We start from the raw sequence: 13,492 nt of genomic DNA, 5'->3' as shown, positions 1-13,492 counted from the left end.
AGATAAAAAGGGCGTGACCGAAAGGACGACTGGAGGTCTTTCGGCTACTTTATACGAGGCGAGCCTTGGTCGTGCACGAGTTCACGTGTCACGCTGCATGCGGCAAGAGCCTCTGTCCGAGATAAAGCGGCTGGGAGGAAATCCCAGGGTGCCGCCAATAAGCGGCTTACCTCATGGGTGCGCCGGGTTGAGCGAGCAAGACGGGGAGGGAAACCAGTTCATTTGCTTATGCTGTATCTACAATTATTAATAGGATCACTAATAGACTTCCCTGCATAATATGTCGAGTACTATAGTCTCAGCGCTAGTGTGCACCAAGATTCTGCCTTCAACTTCCTGCTCGTTGGCACTGTGTTCGCTCTCAATGTCCTCACCTGACCGTGGCTCTGCCGCACGAATGGTAGTATCTACGCCTCTCGCAGAGCTGTCAATGTCATCGAGCTTTGTGTACCGGTCAGTAGCGAACTTGTCGGATCATTTACCGCTTCCGTTAAGCTCGTAGGAAGCATCGCCATAAATGCCCGGTTGAACCTTGGAAGGTTTCGGTGGACGACTTAAGGTACGCCCATATCGGGCGAAGAGTAGGCAGACAAGTGGATACGACAGCTACTGGGAGCTCGATATTGGTCCAAAAGAAGACCGGAAAGGTATAGTCTAGCTTTGAGTAAGTGTGTGTGATTATATGAAACTGCTTTCGTAGGGGCATATAAGTCATATCGTTGTAGTGCAAAATGAACTCGTCGGCGATTTTCGTCAGAATGATAAGCCGCGTAACGGGGATAGCGCAAATACTAAATGCAGAGCATAGTAGTCAGTAGGAGTATGCTTGCTTGCACGACTAGTGTAGACTTGATGGACGTACCTGGCTCCAAGAAGCAACATCCCCAAAACACCCAGCTTCTGCGGCCAGGGCAACTGGAGTTTCAGGACCATTGGGATCCGCATTATCAATATGCCGACGTCGACGAGGATGTCCCTGTATACGACGGAAAGCCACATAGGTACAGCGCTGATACACTTATTTCCGTAGAATGGCTCAATGAGGGCGGTGGCCGGCCAATATGTAAAAAGGCTCGCAAATGCGTATGAGGTGGTCCACCATATAACAATGCATAGAATAATGTATACCGCCCACCGAAAGGATTTAACATGGAAGATGCTCTTGTAAAAGACAAGGATTGAAGCTTTGATGAAGCCTAGACCGATAAGCCGAGAATGTTGACCGCGAACTTCGTCTACATGCGTGTCAGTGCTCTGCAAAACCTCAATAGGGAACTCAGGGATGGGGTGAGGGAACTGACACGCTCGTAGACGAGAAACTGCGGATCATCCAGAATGGGCATACCGCTCGCGTCCACAATCTGATGCCGTCCCAGCCGTCCGTGAATTACGGCTTTGTGGCTGCATTAGCGAGTTGACTGACGGATAGAACGAATATTGTCTCACCTACTTGAGCCATTAGCATACTCTGGAGCTCCATTTCTTAGATTCTGGAGCGCCTTACAGTAGATTAATAGGGGTCGCACGCAACTGTCGTTACTATTCTTTTCCTTGTGGAGCAAAGAAAACTAAATACTGATGAACAGTGTATTGGAAAGAACGAGTAGGAGAGGGAGAGCAAGACGGGAGATTCCAATTCTCATTCGTCCTTGCTCGTAAATAGCAGGACCTTCGTTGAGCTCCTAGCTTTCCCTCTCCTCTAAGTTGCGTCGATGTGTATATCCCGTCTCCTTCATTTCTCGGACTCTACCCGTGGATGGAATTGATCTAGTTCTTCTCTCTAGCCAAAAGGATGAACTGGAGGTCAGAGGCCAAACGTAAGCATGAGCCGGATTCGCTCCTTGCATGCAGGACCGAGCATTTTCTGGTCCAGGAGTTTAGTCCGAAAACCGCCGTGGAAGCGCCCACCCACCACAGTGGTTCCAAATATTAGCCAAAGGTACGAACTGCGCGGATGCGGCGGAACGCCTGGGACGACCTGTTGCATCGACGCCGGACATGTCTGTTACTGGTTAGGATTTTTCTGACACCGGTCAGATGAAGGCACCAAGGACATGCAAAATTGAACGTAAATTGAACTGTGGGGATGATCAGCTAAGATGTGATGACATATTGCGGCACAGCGTGCGCCTTGGCATTGGAAGACCTTCCAATGCCTGGGACGGTCGGTTCCCGAAAGGCGACATGGGTGTGATCTGCATGGGGATGGTATCAAAAGCGGAAGGAGGCTGCAAAGTTGCTCAGCCAATCATCCTACCGATAGAATTTTCCGAGGCACATCGGCTTGGAGAATAGACCGATTCGCAAGAGAGCGCCTTTCGAGCCCTAAGACGAGACGACTATCAAAAGTTCTCAGTATGACCGTGTATATCATCACAGGCGCAAGCGGAGGTAAGTGCATCTTGCTTCTATCCTGCTCTTTCACACTGCAACCTAACGCTTGAGAAACGTAGGCCTAGGCCGAGCCTTAACTCAGGCTCTTCTCTCCCGGCCCTTCAACACTGTCATAGCTGGAGTTCGCGACGAAAGCAGCCCAAATAGTCTCTCGTTGACTGAATTTCCGTGCGCCAAAAGTACACTTTTGGCGGCAAACGTCTTGCCACTCGTCCTTGGAAAACGTAATGTAGTCCAGCCAGCTCGCCATTCCGTCAGCTGCACGTTTCCAGCTTGCCATTTGCTGAGTAGCGCAACCGCCAACGACGGGCTCAAAAGCATGATCAACTGCGGTATACAGGGCTGGCTGGCCTTTTGCTGCGAGTGTTGGATCGACGAAAAAGAGCGGTCCGTAATACCAAATAGCTAGGGTTCCCCCGGGACGCAGAAGCGTGAATATGCAGCGGAGTGCCTTCTCGGTATTGAGCAAAGGGAAAGCCAAAGCGCGCGTTATCATGTCGAAGGAAGTAGGAGCGTGGTAGTTGATGAGCTCCTCTCCCTTTGATATAGTCTAGGAGAGCCGGCTACGCGGAATATGTTGAAATCTTTGTTGCGCAAATGCCACACTGACGCCGTCATTGTCGCTCGCAGTGACCCGTTCGAAGCGTTCGATCAATGGCCCAAGAGCAGAGCCAGCGCCAGTACCGGTATCGAGGACGTCTTGAAAAGGGGTTACACCGGCAGCATGGTAATTGTAGATCGGGTCGAAGACAGTGGCATCGCACTTAGGGCGGGTGGCAATGTACTCGTTCCAGTAGGCTGCTTCGATGTTTTCAAGCTTCCAAACACTGTCATTCGTTCGGCTCGCCGTTGGTCCCGAAATCGAGGTGGTGGCTCGCTGAACGCTTTGGATCGGTAGAATTCGTCGAGTAGGGCGAAAAAAGCTTTGATGCTTTGTGACTGCAAATATCATGGGGCGGTTCAGCATCCTGAAGCGGAGAGATGGGATGCTAAACCGACGGAGCGGACCACACGCACTAAAGGGCTCGAGGACTTTAGCCTATGACCGAACGAGAAACCCCTACGCACTCCCCGAGTTACGGCCTCGGCGAATGCATTGTCGTGTAACGTGCTGAGAAATCCGAGCGCGATTAGCCTACCGCGCCAAGCGCTGGCATTCTGCGGCGTGCATAAGTTGGGCCAGCTGGGAGCTTACAGCCCCACTTAGAAATCATAACCTACTACATTAACAGGGAAACCACCCAAATGCTCTGGCTGTAAGCTTCCTCGCGGTCCTCGACAAGCCTCTAGCCATGGAGCCAAGTACAGCAGACTCCATCGTTGTCGGAGGGGGCCTCACTGGCTGCGTCATTGCTTCCAGCCTCGCGCGTAGCGCCTCACCACCACCGGCCGCCCTGCTCGAGGCTGGCCCTAATCCATCTGGTGATCCCGGAACTGATACCATTCTCGCTGGCCTTGGGCTCCTGGGTGGGAAACTGGACTACGCGTACCGCAGCGAGCCAGTTGCTGAGACCGCCGGCCGTGTTCACACTCTACTGCGGGAAGGACCCTTGGAGGCGGGAGTATCCTGAATTTTGGGGACTGGCTACAAGCGGACGCAAAAGGCTATGACCACTGGAGCAAAGCTGTTGGCGACGAATGATGGAGCTATCGGGGATTGAAGCCCTGGCTCGACATGGCCGAGCAGCACTTTGGAGCCGTCTCTATATCCTCGGATCCGGAGGGGCGGTATCCAAGCGCAATGCCGTCGAAACTGCCTAGAAGGGACTAGGCGTACAGCGGGCAGATAGCGCAAACGGTTCCATGAGTGGTCTCGTGGAGTTGAAGGAGAATTCGCTGGAGGGACTTCGCCAACCCTCATATGCTGCTTACCCGCTCGAAGGCGTGACTGTTCTCACCGAGGTAGCCGTGCGCCGAGTGACCTTCACCGAAAAGAAGGCCACTGGCGTGGAGCTGGAGGACAACCGGGTCGCCAAAGCAACAAAGGAAGTTATTCTTTGCGCTGGTGCATATCGCACTCCACAAATATTGCTGCTATCTGGCATCGGAGCTCCTGAGGTCCTCTCCCATGATATTCCAGTAATTCAGGCCTCACCAGGGGTTGGAAGGAACCTCTTCGACCACTTCGCGATATACATGGCTTTTCGCCTGCGCGACCCATCTCAAAATCTCGCTCTCGGAAGCCCCGGGTGGACGCATCCCTCTCTTTTCAAAGGGTTGCCGTACAACTGGGTCGTCAGCGAACCGCTGCCGGAGAAGTCGTTCGAAAAGCTTACGGGGGAATCGGACCTACTGGAGCGGAATCTCTTCGAAGTGCTTACGGTTTACGTTCCGCCCGGTATTCCAGGTATACCTGTCGACGGGGCCCATATCGCGACGTCGACGATGCTCCTGCTTCCAACCTCGCGCGGAACCGTGTCTCTTAGATCGTCTTCACCGGGTGATCCACCAAAGATTCAGTCAAACTATCTTTCTACGGAAATCGATCGCGAAGTGCTTATGCAGGCTGCTCGTCGCACGCTCAAGGGCGATGCTTGGAACCGAGGGCGTGAAACGATACATCGAAAGCGAAACACCTTCTGGACACGGGCTGGACTGTCTGACACCTCTCACGGCTAGCGTCACGGATAAGGTGCTACGAGAGCGAGTTGAACGCTCGGGAATGCAGCGTCACCACTCGGGCGGCGCGGCGGCTATGGGGACTGTGGTCGATGCGGAGGGCGGGGTGTTCGGCGTTAGCAGCTGAACAGTTAGTAAGCTTCATCTTGGCAGGGGTCCTCTCTTTCCTCCGCACCTCTATTAGAATCGGTCTAGCGCGGGGTTGGCCCTTGGCAGGGTGCCGAGCGAGTCAAAATAAGAACACGCACGATCCATAGTCGGCATAGTTTATGGTTAAGACTACGACGGTATCGAAGCGTTTTCCTCTGCACCTCTATCAGACCAACACACCGCTCATCCTACGTCTAATTTGTGTCCATGATGGCGTACTATTTCTGATCCTTCTGTCTGGCATTATGTGGGGTGCCTGTTTGGCGCCTGGCCAACACTCGCACGAGAACCTTAGGAGAGTGCAGCTCTTAATTTGACAGATATCCCCAGTGCGGCCGGGATCGCGCTCCCAAGCGGCGCAGCGGAGGAGCTTATAAACCCCTTCGATGAACGCATATGTAGAAACATTCACAGACTACCAGTGACATATCTCATCAGACTCTGCAACCATGGAACCCCCGTACCCATCTCTTACGGCCACCTGGCACAACGACACATACCCAGCGATTGATCCCAAAGGAAAAGAGCTCAGTCAGGCCGGCAAGACTGTCGTCATCACCGGCGCAGTAAGTCTGCCGTCTCTTTCTCACTGTTCTTTCTATAGATCATACTACTAAGTTTGCTTTAGGGCAGCGGGATTGGACGCGCGACCGCAATTGCCTTTGCAGAAGCTGGAGCGAAAACTCTAGTCCTTATCGGACGCACACTATCCACTCTTCGCGAAACCCAGGAGCTGATCCCTAATAAAGAGCTGTGCAATACCCACGCATATGCTTGCTCAGTCACTGATGAGGCTGGAATGAAGGGCATTGCTGATCGTGTTGGTGGTTGGGATGTGCTGATCCTGAATGCTGGATATACCTCGCCTCCCGGACTGATCGCCCAGGGGCCGCTGGACGAGTTTTGGAAGAACTACGAAGTAAGTCACGTCCAGGAGTAGGCGTACCTTACTGACTCCATGCAAGGCCAATGTCAAGGGTATCGTCGTGACTGCGCAGGCATTCATCCCTACTGCAAAGTCGAACGCTGCGATGTATGCCATGGCCGCCGGAAGTATGGTGTTTCCACCCCAGATGACGCCGTATCTCGGAGGCTACGAGACATCGAAGATCGCTCAGATGCGCGTTATGGAGTTCCTTGCTGCGGAGAACCCGCACCTCTTTGTGTGCTCCGTGCATCCGGGCCTCGTAGACACGAGCATTTTCAGGCGCGCGGGCGCTACTCCAGATGCGCTGCCCATGGATACTGGTATGTTTTGCCTCCGCTTCGTGATGAGAGACGTTTAATAATGAGGGTTTCTCAAGTGACGTTGCCGGCCCATTTCCTGGTGTGGCTGTCGCAACCGAAGACGAAGTTTCTTAATGGGAAGATGGTCTTCGCGAACTGGGACGTCGACGAGATGTGTGCAAAGGCGGAGGAAATTAAGAGTACGGAAATGCTGACTCTGGGCTATGTGGGATGGCCGTTCATGAAGACTAGCTAGGCTACTTCATGACTGCGTGTTATGAGGCAATCAGGCGACGTTGAGGCCGATGTATGCGGGCGTACGCGTATGAATCCTCTCAAAAAGAATGTTCGAGTCCGTCGTTTCAATTGTAGCTTACTTGGGTTCGACCCAGTTGCATCAAGGGGACCTTATTGATACTTTTGAAGGATTATCGCACGAATGACCGGTTCAACATGCATGCGTACTCTCAGCGGCAGGCTTGTTCGTTTCCTACTTCACTCGACGCCCCTGACATCATTCCCCATCGTTCCTCATGCGAACGCGAATGCACTAGCCAAGGAATGATGGTCGACGACATATACAACTTGTCCCTCCTCATCCCCTAGAGACACTGGTGTTAGCCTCGCGAATTGCGGGTCGAAAAACCAGCGTGCAAAGCTAATCATATCAGCTACGCAGGTAGCAACTGGGGGCTATCCCGCGCATCCAGTCAGCAATGCAGCTTTCCGGACTTTGTATCTCACCGGCAAAGAACCTCAAAACCCTAAGCCCGTTCCCTTAAACCTTAAACTCTCGGGAATGTGAAATCGCTGCAGCTTTTCCAATATTTACTGGAAAGCGTGTCCAAGCGGAAATCAGACAACCGAAGATAGACCATGATTAAAGCAGACTAGCGTTCTTACTATATAGGCTAGCGCGGGCTCAAGCGTAGCCTAGGCACCCACCTCCTGAAGGACGAAACTCTTCACACCGTCCACGCGTCAACTATTTAACGCGCCCAACGCGTAGTATACCGCGCAATATCCTGTAATCTTTTCTTAGTGGGATTAGCCTCAGCCGTCTGGGCACATTGCTCCAAAAATGTCGTCACCACCCGGTGGCCAGAATGTTGACAGTCTGACTGGTTTCAATCGGCAGTCTGTCCGAGAATTGGTAGTCGGTAATAACACATCCCTATCACACGCGTAAACCTCCTCCACGCGCGCTCACATGACCAGTCGATCGCCTCATCCCCGCGAGCACGCTTTACTTCTTCTTCGACTTTACCTTCGAAGGAAACCTGTACAGCGGCGGAAAATCCCGTCTCCCGCTCATTCAAGAAGACGAGGTTCCTTTCTTTAGCAGACCGTATGCCAATTGGGCGCCGTCACCATATAACCGAACCGCATCGTCTGTGCAAGAGCGCATTCTAATCCGCCCGCCCGAGTTCGATGCAACCGTCGAACGTCGGATTTCCTGTATGCGCGCTCGGCTTTGGGAAGGGATGGTGCCTATGTCCGGTGCTCGCTGGAGGGAGAAGAAATTGGATGACCCGAAGAACTGGCAATTCACTTTCGAGTTCCTGCTCGACACCATCTACACATTTATGTGGCTGGGCGATCCGGACATTCAAGCAGGTATCCAGGGTAGTTTCAATTTCGTGGCGAAAGAGCTGGAGACGTTTCAGGACGCTGTGAATGCGAGGAGGGCGCAGAACGGGCTCGCCACGAGAATAAATATGACGGCCCTGTGGCTCGAATTCATCCAGGACCTGTTCGAAACAATGGTCACGAGGACGCATTCCTGGTTCGTTGACCGTGTCGACGAAATCATCACGAAGGGGAAAGCCGAATACGACGCTGCTGTCGATGCTAATGGCGCTGCGAATTCGGCCGACGCCGCGAAGAAATTCCTCGAATCGTGGTCGGACCTGAACAGGCTGCTGAAAATGGCGGACTACACTATCATGATGCCCATGGATGGGTTTACCGGCTTCTCCGCATCCAACTCCAATTCGAAAGTAGTCGGATCCATGTTCCCGCCACCTTTTCGACTCGACCAGCAGGACGAACTGTCCGCTCAAATGGCCTGGCCTGTATGCACGCGCCTCTTACCCACCATTCAGTCCGTGTATACGAATCCAGGCTCTATCAATGCCATCCTGAAGGAAACGAAGGAGAACAATGACAGGCTACGGATCCAAATGCGGGGTGAGCCGAAGAAGCTGGGCCGTGAACACTGGATTTCTATCATCAAGTCTAGGACGGATTGGTCGCTGAGCCATGGTGGACCGCAGGACCAAAGATGGGGCTTCGTCGCGTATATGCTTACACGTAAGCCGACGAAGGAGCAATGGGAGACGTTCTTCGCTAGAGTTAACGTAGACTTCCAGCGTTCGGGTGAATGGGTTGAAGGCTTCGATGAAGTAAAGCAAAATGCGGCGTTGCAGTGGATCGACGCCAAAGCAATCGGCATTCCGGACAACGATATCGAGGCTGCGAAACGGTAAGCACCATTCCCCAGCCAACGATCCCAAGTGTAGCTATGCTAATTGCATGAATAGCCATTTCCAAACCTTCCGCAACACGTCAGCAAGCCGTAAACGCGCCTGGAAAATGGACTTCTTCGTCGTTGATGCCGAATCTTTTGCCTCCTACATGGACTCCCCGACCACCTTTCAGAACCGCAAGCCATACGGCGACCACGGCGGCTTCCTCAAGCTCATCGACACGACTGCGTACGATCCACGTCTCATCGCAGAGACAGCGCCGGGCTTTAGGAACGAACTCAAGGTGCTGGGTAGCCTGGTGTTCGATGACGTGTATCCGCTCGTCGTGAGTTTAGCGCAAAGACCGCGGGATCTATGGCCGTATGCGATGCTACACCCGAACCAGGTGTATGTGGGTCCGACTGTGGAGAGTCAGGAGAAGGAGTGGGAGAAGGTTTGGAAGCTGAGAAAAGTGTATTGGAGCGCTTTCTGGAAGTGGAGGAGTGAGCGTGGGGCTTGAACCCAGACTGGTGGCCTACGTCGCGATGCTCTGCAAGCACCTGTGGGCTTTAAATGGTGAGTGTTAGCTCGTGACATTGAGTTGAATCGGACTGCCCATGATGATAGCATGCATGTCATTAAGTCCTTACAATTTACCCATAAAACCTTCACTAGCCCAACGGCGGCACCACAATATTATTCCATCTTCGACCACGTATCCCTACTCATCATAATGCAGCGTAAGCGATGTCGGAATCGGACTCTCCCTCGAACTCGCATCCAAATAATGCCTCATCTTAACTCCAGCAACATCATGCTCCGTAATCGTAAACTGTCCCTGCTTCCCCGGTGCCCTCCTCACATTCTTCAACTTGAACACCTCCCTCAACGTCGCCGCGAGCGAGCACCCCACGAGCCGGGCCCCAAAGCAGAAGTGCAGCCCGTGGCCCAGCAAAGTGTAGTCCTTGAATGGCCGGTGCGGGTTCAGCTTCTCTGGTTCGGGGAACGCCGCGGGGTCCATAGCGGCTTTGGAGGTTGCGATGAGCACGGTGTGCCCGGCGGGGATGTGGACGGGTCCACGCACGCCGTCGATTACTGTCATGTCTCGAGCGGCTACACGCGGTAGGCCCGGAACCACACCAGCGTGGCGCATGCCCTCGTACACAAAGCCCTGCAGCTCTCGGTCTGAAGATTCCTCATCCATGTTTGCCAGCTCGATGATGCGCTCCTTGTACTGCTCATACCCCTTGCTTAGGAAGAGGTCGATGAGCAGGGAAGCCTGTTGCGTGATATTACCAGCAACAGGCGCGCCCATGCCGATACAGTCGCCCACCATATCGCCAATGGGCAGCTTGGTATTGAGGAGACCATGGTATATGCGGTCAGCGTTTGGTCTGACTTCGAATGCGCTACCTTTTGCTAGCCAGTCGACAATAGCCTCCTTTGCTCCGGATTGTGTCTTCAAGTGGGCTTCGAAGATCTTGCGCAATGGCTCGGCGGCTTTCATGGCGCCTTCACGCAGCTTCCATTCATTCCCAGGGATGATGTTGAAGCTTTGATACATGAACAGAACGAGGTACGCTGTGAACGCCTCGTAGATCGACAAAAGACCGCGCGGCTGTTCGGGAGTCTTGAGCGGAAGCGCAAAACGGTCGGCGAGCCAGAGGATGGGCGTGATGTTGGTTACGTCGCGTACGATATCAATGGACTTTCTGCCCTTCGAGAAAGACAGCGAGTTCTTCTGAATGAGCGTCTTGACGTTGGCGCTGAAGAATGCGCTGACGTTCTTCTCGAAGCCTTCCTCGAAGAAGACCTTGTGCAGGATGTTGGACCTGTCGTCGTGCCGCTTCGCGTCGTCCCAGCCAATCATGAAGTCGTGGCCGGCGGTGCAGTTGCGAATAGCTGCCTGGTACATGACGCGGAAGTTATCGCGGTCTTCGAAGACTTTCTTGCAGCCTTCATTGGTTTGCACGCTGATGAGTTCGCGATCGCTGGGTGGTCGGGCGAGATCGTACTTCTCCAAGACATTGTTCCCCTTGAGTATACCCTTGGCGGCCTCTGGTGTATAGAACGGGAGTAGCACGTATGGGGAAGTGCCGGTGAACGCGCCGGGAAGCCCGTTAAAGAAGAGCTTAGGAAGCATACCTCCGTAGGAGCCCGGCGGCGTGTCTTGAAGCTTAGCTGCTCCCCAGTGTGTCAACGTGGTGCTGCTGAAGTCGTAGCTCAAGAAGCGGTCACCACGAACTAGAGCAACCGCATCGTCCAAGATGCCTCGGCCAGTCGTTTGTCCTGGGCAGACACCACTACCTGGCATAGCTGGCTTCGTGCATTCGGCCATCAAGCCGGGATAGAGCTCAAGATTGTCGACATGGCCGTAGAGAAGCTCCGCGGACCGCGCTACTTGCTTGTCGGGGTTCCAGTCCTCGAAAGTCTCGTACGGTTTGAGGTTGAGGTAGCGGCGGAACTCGTTCAGCGTACACACATTGAACACGTTGCGCGCCTGTAACTGACCCATGACATCGACAATCTTGAGGCTGGCTGGTGTGCCATGGGCGCCAAACTCGTGAGCCGGCTCTTCAATGCAGCTCTTGATCAGCTCAGCGAGTTCGCTATCCTTGAAGCGTCCGTCGGACCCTCGCTCAAGGCCGCCAAACGTCCAGTTCCTAGGCTCCGTCGTCACGAGTTTGGTGCCGTATTCCTTCATGATCTTGTGGTACATCTCGACAGTGACTTCGTCGACAGACTTGATGTCAGGGAACGTCCGCCGGATGATATCCTCCATCCACTTATCATCGGCGGCGCTCAACGCTGCATGCCAATGGTACAGAACGGCGAATTCCACAGAGACCACGTTGCCGGAGCCACGCTCGACGCGCTTGCCGCGCTCCTTGATCTCTTTCCCCAGGCTGAGCGACCACTCGGAGGCGGCGCGGGGAGTGTTGAGGATGGCGGCGACGTAGTCCCTCAAGACGACCGAAGCGAAGAAGCCGACGTTGATGTTGCGCGTGATCTGGAAGATGTCCTCGTCTTGCCTGCGGAAGCACGTGAGTCGTTGCACCGGGCCATATCATGTTAGGGCTCGCTGCTTACCATGTCTTGCTGGAATCGTCCAGCCCATCCCAGGGCTTGTACTTGCCGTCTTCATTGATGGAAAAGAGGCTTTCGGCGATGTAATTGTGGTTCCTCGAAAACATAAGCAGCACCGCGATGACTCCCGGAGGCATCATCATAATGCGCTCCGATGCGATAGAGTCGGGATAGATCAAGCCGTTCTCGTAAGTGCGTACGCGCTTCTGCTCCTTCTCCGTATTCCCGTATAGCGTGCTAAGGTCGACATAGCTGGACGTCTCGTTGATCCAAGGGTCCGTCCTCGACGTTTGGAAGCACTCGTGGATCACGACCGTGGCGAAGGAGAAGAAGAGCCTGTTGAGACCAGAGGGGTGCTTGCGGAATGAACCCTGGCGCTTGAGCAGTGCTTCGTATACATCCTCGACATTGGGAAGGTTCGGGCCTTTGGGCTTCATCGGTGGAACACTTCTGGAGTATGGCGACCCCGCTTTCCCCATCTCCGGGACCCACGGGTTGTTAGCGCCGCCGTCATGTCGCCGGTATCGAGACGCCGGACCCGCCAAAGTCGGAGGAGGGTGTGGGAGGTCGTGCCAGAGCATCGAGATGAAGCCATCGGATACCTTCTCACTGAGGCCACTGTTCAGCGGCAGAGCCTGGAGCATAGCGACGCCGTGCTCGAGAAGCAGGTCCTTGTCGTCGAGAGGCTCGCCGGAAGCCAGCGTTGGGACTGCTTCGACAACGGTTTTGGTATTCTTGAGGCCGAGGTGTTTCAGGTCATGGCCGATGCTCGTCTTCTCACCGTTGGCCACACCATTGGTTGCCTCTGCAGACCTTCCATCGGCCGCTCTTGTTGGCTTCCTCCTGATGGTGCCGAGGAAGGATTTCAGCTGGCCGCCCATCTCGAATTGCGGGCTGGAGAGGGGAAACGAGGACGTGTAAAGATGAGATTGTACAGTCCGGAAGAGAGAGAAAGGAGCTTCAGATGAGCAGAGGGGTAGCTAGCTCCAGGAGCTATGAACGAGCACGAAGGAGCTCTGGGGCAGGGCGATTTGGGGTAGCTCCGATCAGGTGGCACAGCGACAATCGCAAAGCTCTGCTTGCTTCCCCATCCGCGTACAGCTCGGGGTCGCCATGACGATGATCGATATGCAAGCTGCGATGTACAGCCTGAATTGGCGAACGTATCTCCAAGTCGACCAATTGAGGCGCCGTGGTTTGTAGTGCGTGCTGGCTAGACTGACGTGCGGGGTGGGGAAGCGGTGAGCTGTGCGACTGATTCGAAGTGCCATCGCCAACAGCAGCTACTCACGGACGCTGTGGAGTATCGTCAAGTTCGTGATTGGGGGCGGGCTTGCAGAGGAAAACGATGGCTTGCGGTGGGAGGGGGTTGGTGTAGCGAGGTTGGCATGTGCCGGGCGCGCCGGCCTCCGCGATTGGTCAGCCGAAATGCCCCGTCCGGCTTCGGATCGGCCCTGATGGATCCCTCCCGCGCATCCTCGACCTGCATCGTGAACCTTGGCCATCCGATTCTGTCCAGCTTCGTCTATCTGGGCGAATCGAGGATG

The 13,492-nt window shown here is 54.3% G+C and overlaps 8 protein-coding genes across 8 annotated transcripts; 4 read left to right on the top strand and 4 right to left on the bottom strand.

Moving 5' to 3' along the window:
* Positions 1–490: 490 nt before the first annotated feature.
* On the bottom strand, positions 491–1,480 carry BU26DRAFT_566316 (uncharacterized protein; the record flags this gene model as incomplete). Its single annotated transcript, XM_033833508.1, has 4 exons — positions 491–791; positions 863–1,254; positions 1,302–1,393; positions 1,447–1,480. The coding sequence occupies 4 exons, from the start codon at positions 1,478–1,480 to the stop codon at positions 491–493; spliced, it is 819 nt and encodes a 272-aa protein (XP_033682335.1).
* Positions 1,481–2,341: 861 nt separating this feature from the next.
* BU26DRAFT_606291 (uncharacterized protein) lies at positions 2,342–3,361 on the bottom strand (the record flags this gene model as incomplete). The annotated part of the gene is made up of 2 exons (XM_033835659.1): positions 2,342–2,944; positions 3,005–3,361. 2 exons carry the CDS (start codon positions 3,359–3,361, stop codon positions 2,468–2,470), a joined length of 834 nt encoding a protein of 277 aa, XP_033682334.1. The 3' UTR covers positions 2,342–2,467.
* Positions 3,362–3,686: 325 nt separating this feature from the next.
* BU26DRAFT_566314 (uncharacterized protein) lies at positions 3,687–4,036 on the top strand (the record flags this gene model as incomplete). Its single annotated transcript, XM_033833507.1, has 2 exons — positions 3,687–3,880; positions 3,940–4,036. The coding sequence occupies 2 exons, from the start codon at positions 3,687–3,689 to the stop codon at positions 4,034–4,036; spliced, it is 291 nt and encodes a 96-aa protein (XP_033682333.1).
* A 45-nt stretch (positions 4,037–4,081) lies between these two features.
* On the top strand, positions 4,082–5,133 carry BU26DRAFT_597201 (GMC oxidoreductase). Its single transcript, XM_033834990.1, has one exon. It carries the CDS (start codon positions 4,198–4,200, stop codon positions 5,011–5,013), a length of 816 nt encoding a protein of 271 aa, XP_033682332.1. The 5' UTR covers positions 4,082–4,197; the 3' UTR covers positions 5,014–5,133.
* Positions 5,134–5,302: 169 nt separating this feature from the next.
* Positions 5,303–6,793, top strand: BU26DRAFT_541348 (NAD(P)-binding protein). The gene is made up of 4 exons (XM_033831593.1): positions 5,303–5,729; positions 5,792–6,082; positions 6,129–6,411; positions 6,468–6,793. The coding sequence occupies exons 1-4, from the start codon at positions 5,613–5,615 to the stop codon at positions 6,644–6,646; spliced, it is 870 nt and encodes a 289-aa protein (XP_033682331.1). The 5' UTR covers positions 5,303–5,612; the 3' UTR covers positions 6,647–6,793.
* A 575-nt stretch (positions 6,794–7,368) lies between these two features.
* Positions 7,369–9,494, top strand: BU26DRAFT_606287 (uncharacterized protein). The gene is made up of 3 exons (XM_033835658.1): positions 7,369–7,550; positions 7,609–8,875; positions 8,934–9,494. The coding sequence occupies exons 1-3, from the start codon at positions 7,472–7,474 to the stop codon at positions 9,376–9,378; spliced, it is 1,791 nt and encodes a 596-aa protein (XP_033682330.1). The 5' UTR covers positions 7,369–7,471; the 3' UTR covers positions 9,379–9,494.
* BU26DRAFT_606286 (heme peroxidase) lies at positions 9,475–13,265 on the bottom strand. Its single transcript, XM_033835657.1, has 2 exons — positions 11,949–13,265; positions 9,475–11,890 (listed from the first exon to the last, which is right to left on the bottom strand). Exons 1-2 carry the CDS (start codon positions 12,824–12,826, stop codon positions 9,580–9,582), a joined length of 3,189 nt encoding a protein of 1,062 aa, XP_033682329.1. The 5' UTR covers positions 12,827–13,265; the 3' UTR covers positions 9,475–9,579.
* Positions 12,909–13,291, bottom strand: BU26DRAFT_345855 (uncharacterized protein). The gene has a single exon (XM_033822378.1). The coding sequence runs from the start codon at positions 13,214–13,216 to the stop codon at positions 12,992–12,994; it is 225 nt and encodes a 74-aa protein (XP_033682328.1). The 5' UTR covers positions 13,217–13,291; the 3' UTR covers positions 12,909–12,991.
* Between the last annotated feature and the right edge of the window lie 201 nt (positions 13,292–13,492).

This window comes from Trematosphaeria pertusa (assembly GCF_010094035.1).
Source record: "Trematosphaeria pertusa strain CBS 122368 unplaced genomic scaffold BU26scaffold_9, whole genome shotgun sequence".
Taxonomy (NCBI): domain Eukaryota; kingdom Fungi; phylum Ascomycota; class Dothideomycetes; order Pleosporales; family Trematosphaeriaceae; genus Trematosphaeria; species Trematosphaeria pertusa.
This window is presented reverse-complemented; position numbering and strand designations above follow the sequence as displayed.